The sequence below is a fragment of the Aphanomyces invadans genome (genome assembly GCF_000520115.1).
Source record: "Aphanomyces invadans strain NJM9701 unplaced genomic scaffold supercont1.245, whole genome shotgun sequence".
Classification (NCBI taxonomy): Eukaryota; Oomycota; class Saprolegniomycetes; order Saprolegniales; family Verrucalvaceae; genus Aphanomyces; species Aphanomyces invadans.
This window is the reverse complement of record NW_008580390.1, coordinates 10,721-13,373: the sequence shown is the minus strand read 5'-3', so window position 1 is coordinate 13,373 and position 2,653 is coordinate 10,721. Positions and strand designations below refer to the sequence as shown.

At 46.0% G+C, this 2,653-nt stretch overlaps 1 protein-coding gene across 1 annotated transcript; it reads right to left on the bottom strand.

Moving 5' to 3' along the window:
• Positions 1-1,535: 1,535 nt before the first annotated feature.
• H310_15241 (hypothetical protein) lies at positions 1,536-2,284 on the bottom strand (the record flags this gene model as incomplete). The annotated part of the gene is made up of 1 exon (XM_008883228.1): positions 1,536-2,284. A coding segment is annotated over one exon (747 nt), but the record flags the coding sequence as incomplete, so codon positions are not given.
• Between the last annotated feature and the right edge of the window lie 369 nt (positions 2,285-2,653).

The following is a 2,653-nucleotide window of genomic DNA, read 5'->3' as shown; positions in this document are numbered from 1 at the left end:
CCTTGTCATCAATCATTCGCGCGAGTAGTTGCTGGAGGATGGCATTCCGGTCGTTGTCCGTCAAGTTCTTCTTGGCGCGCATTTCGTTTGTCGATCTTGACCCGCTGAGTTTTACGGATAAAGCTGTCTTTATCCGGATAACGCCTTTTTGGTTAAAATTGTCCAAGTTGTATGGGTTTAAGTATTGAGGCTTTCACTTGCTGTATCTTTTGTGATTGGGTTCAGTTTGGTACGAAGCAATGCCATTGGTGAACTGTAGAGTCTACTAATCACGTTCATGTTTTCAGAATGGAATAATTCGACCATCTTCACCGTCATTTCCCAAATATTCTGTTTGGGGCAAGTATTTCCGGACAGAGGTGGTACTTCCTTGGAGTGTCCAAGGGCCGAATTATCCCGCGTCTACGCGAAGTCGCCATCGACTATCGCGAGTTGGATCAAGAAGTTTGAGCAAAATGGGACCGTGGAGAAGTCAATGCCGATTGTGCCCGGCCACACAAAGTTCACGCCACTTATGCGAGAATGGATCTTAAAGCTCTATGAAGATCAACCGCTACTCTATCTCCATGAGGCACAAGCAATGTTTATCCAAGAGTTCTCAAAATCGAAAAGCCCGAAAACAATTTGGAAGACCCTCCATGATGGAGGCCTCACATGGAAGACGTTGGAGAGGCGTGCCATTCAAATCAGCTACAACGATATTCTTCGCTTCGCCAATGAAATGGCTTCTCTGTCATGGTCGCTCTCAAGTTTGGTGTTCTTGGACGAGGTCAGTTTTGATGATCGCGATATGGTGCGAAGCGATGGATACAAATTGCGAGGCCAGCGCCTTATTCACATTGGTCAATTCAACCGAAAGCCCAGGGTCTCGCTGCTATGTTTCCTTGGTATCAATGGCGTTCAGGAGACATTCTTGACTGATGGCACATTCACACGCCACAAGTTTCTCGCTTGCATTAGTCAATATGCCAAGCAGACAAGCGTTGAGCACTATCCAGGCCAGCACTCGGTGTGGATTCTTGACGGGGCAAAGATCCATTGTGATCCATCTATTTCGTACTACCTACGTTCAATGGGAATCATACCCGTCTTTCTCCCTGCTTATTGCCCATTCTACAACCCTATTGAATTGTTTTTGCCATGGTCAAGCAAGAGTTCCGACGATCTCTGGAAACGACAAGCAACGACATTCAACTAGCTGCATCCAATGCTCTTCACAAGTTCAAGGACTACTCATGCAAAAAGCTTTTCCACAAGTGTGGTTATGAGTTTGACAACAAATTTAACGCAGGAAAAGCTTTGGCTTAATAAACGAAACGTAGTCGATGGTAAATGCAACCAAGGTTGGTCAAATCATGTGGTCCTCATCAGATAGATCCTCAATCTGGTGTAGAATGTCTCGGCTTTGCTCTGTCTCTTGTATGCTCACAGCATTGCCAACATTCGAAATGAGATCTGCGTTGTTGGCTAGCACGAGCTCGATACTCTTGAGATGATTCTCAGCAATCTCGATATCAGAACCAAGATCATCGTACTTTCGTTTCAAACTTTTGACCGCTTGCGCAATGATCTTGACACTGTTGCTGATATTGTCGTTGAATGATGCAGCGATTCCAACACCACGCCGCAAGTTGGTTAATTGGACTTCTGCACTAATTGGTGCAAAGTTGAACAAGTGAATGAGGTGCGGTGGTGGTGGTTGAGTCATCATGCCTTCCTGAAGATGGGCTTCAGATGATTGAATTGCATTGGCCCACAGGTGCCAATTGATATCATGCGATTGGAAATTGGGATGGAGTTCTCGCAGGCGTCTTTTGAGATCAAATAGTGATGCTGTTGTTGCTGCTCCAGCTCTATCTCGCTCAGCAGGGGCAATCAAGTTCTTCTCAACCAGTACCCAACGTGCTTTGGATGACACAGCATTTGAATACTTGTGGATGTGAAGCCAAACTTTGCCATTTCTCCACGATCGCAATGTTGAAAGCGTTATCGAATCCAGTTCCATGGTCCGCTTGTTGGGGGGGTAGAAATAGACGAAGCGGTTGACATCGTCACGCTGTGGCGCTTCGCTTGGTGCCCACAATGGCGTATCTCCATCAAACTCAACCTCGCGTTTGAGGTGGGGAGGAACTCTGTCAATGAGTTGCATTTTGAACTCCTCCAGTGTTGACGCTGTGATTGTCATGCGGTCGCAAGAAGTACCAGAGCTGTGGCCCTTGAAGTTGCGGACATGAGGATGAAGCTGCACTGTGAAGGACTCCGCGACGGCGGGAGCATTCTCCATGCTGATGGATCTGTCCCTAAGCGGATAAGAGCGGATGTAGAGAACACGTTCGAGACGTTTTTATAAATCTGATAACAAACGTTCAATATTTTGACTTGTTTTTTGTATGCGTCAATGTTGCGTGAATCTGAGCGCGTCCATATTATTTGGGGTAAACTCCAATTTTCAAGGAAATCCGCAATACTACTTCGAAGTAATAGTATCAACACGATTGATGATGATGATGAGAACGTGTTACGCGTTAACTATTTTTGAGACTAGTTTTCGCATACGTTTGGCTAACAATATCGTCGGCGGAAATCTCGTTCTGAGATCTCGAGGCCGTCTTCGTCAAGATATTTCCGTTTGGTTCCCTGTCTGCGTGGTCGA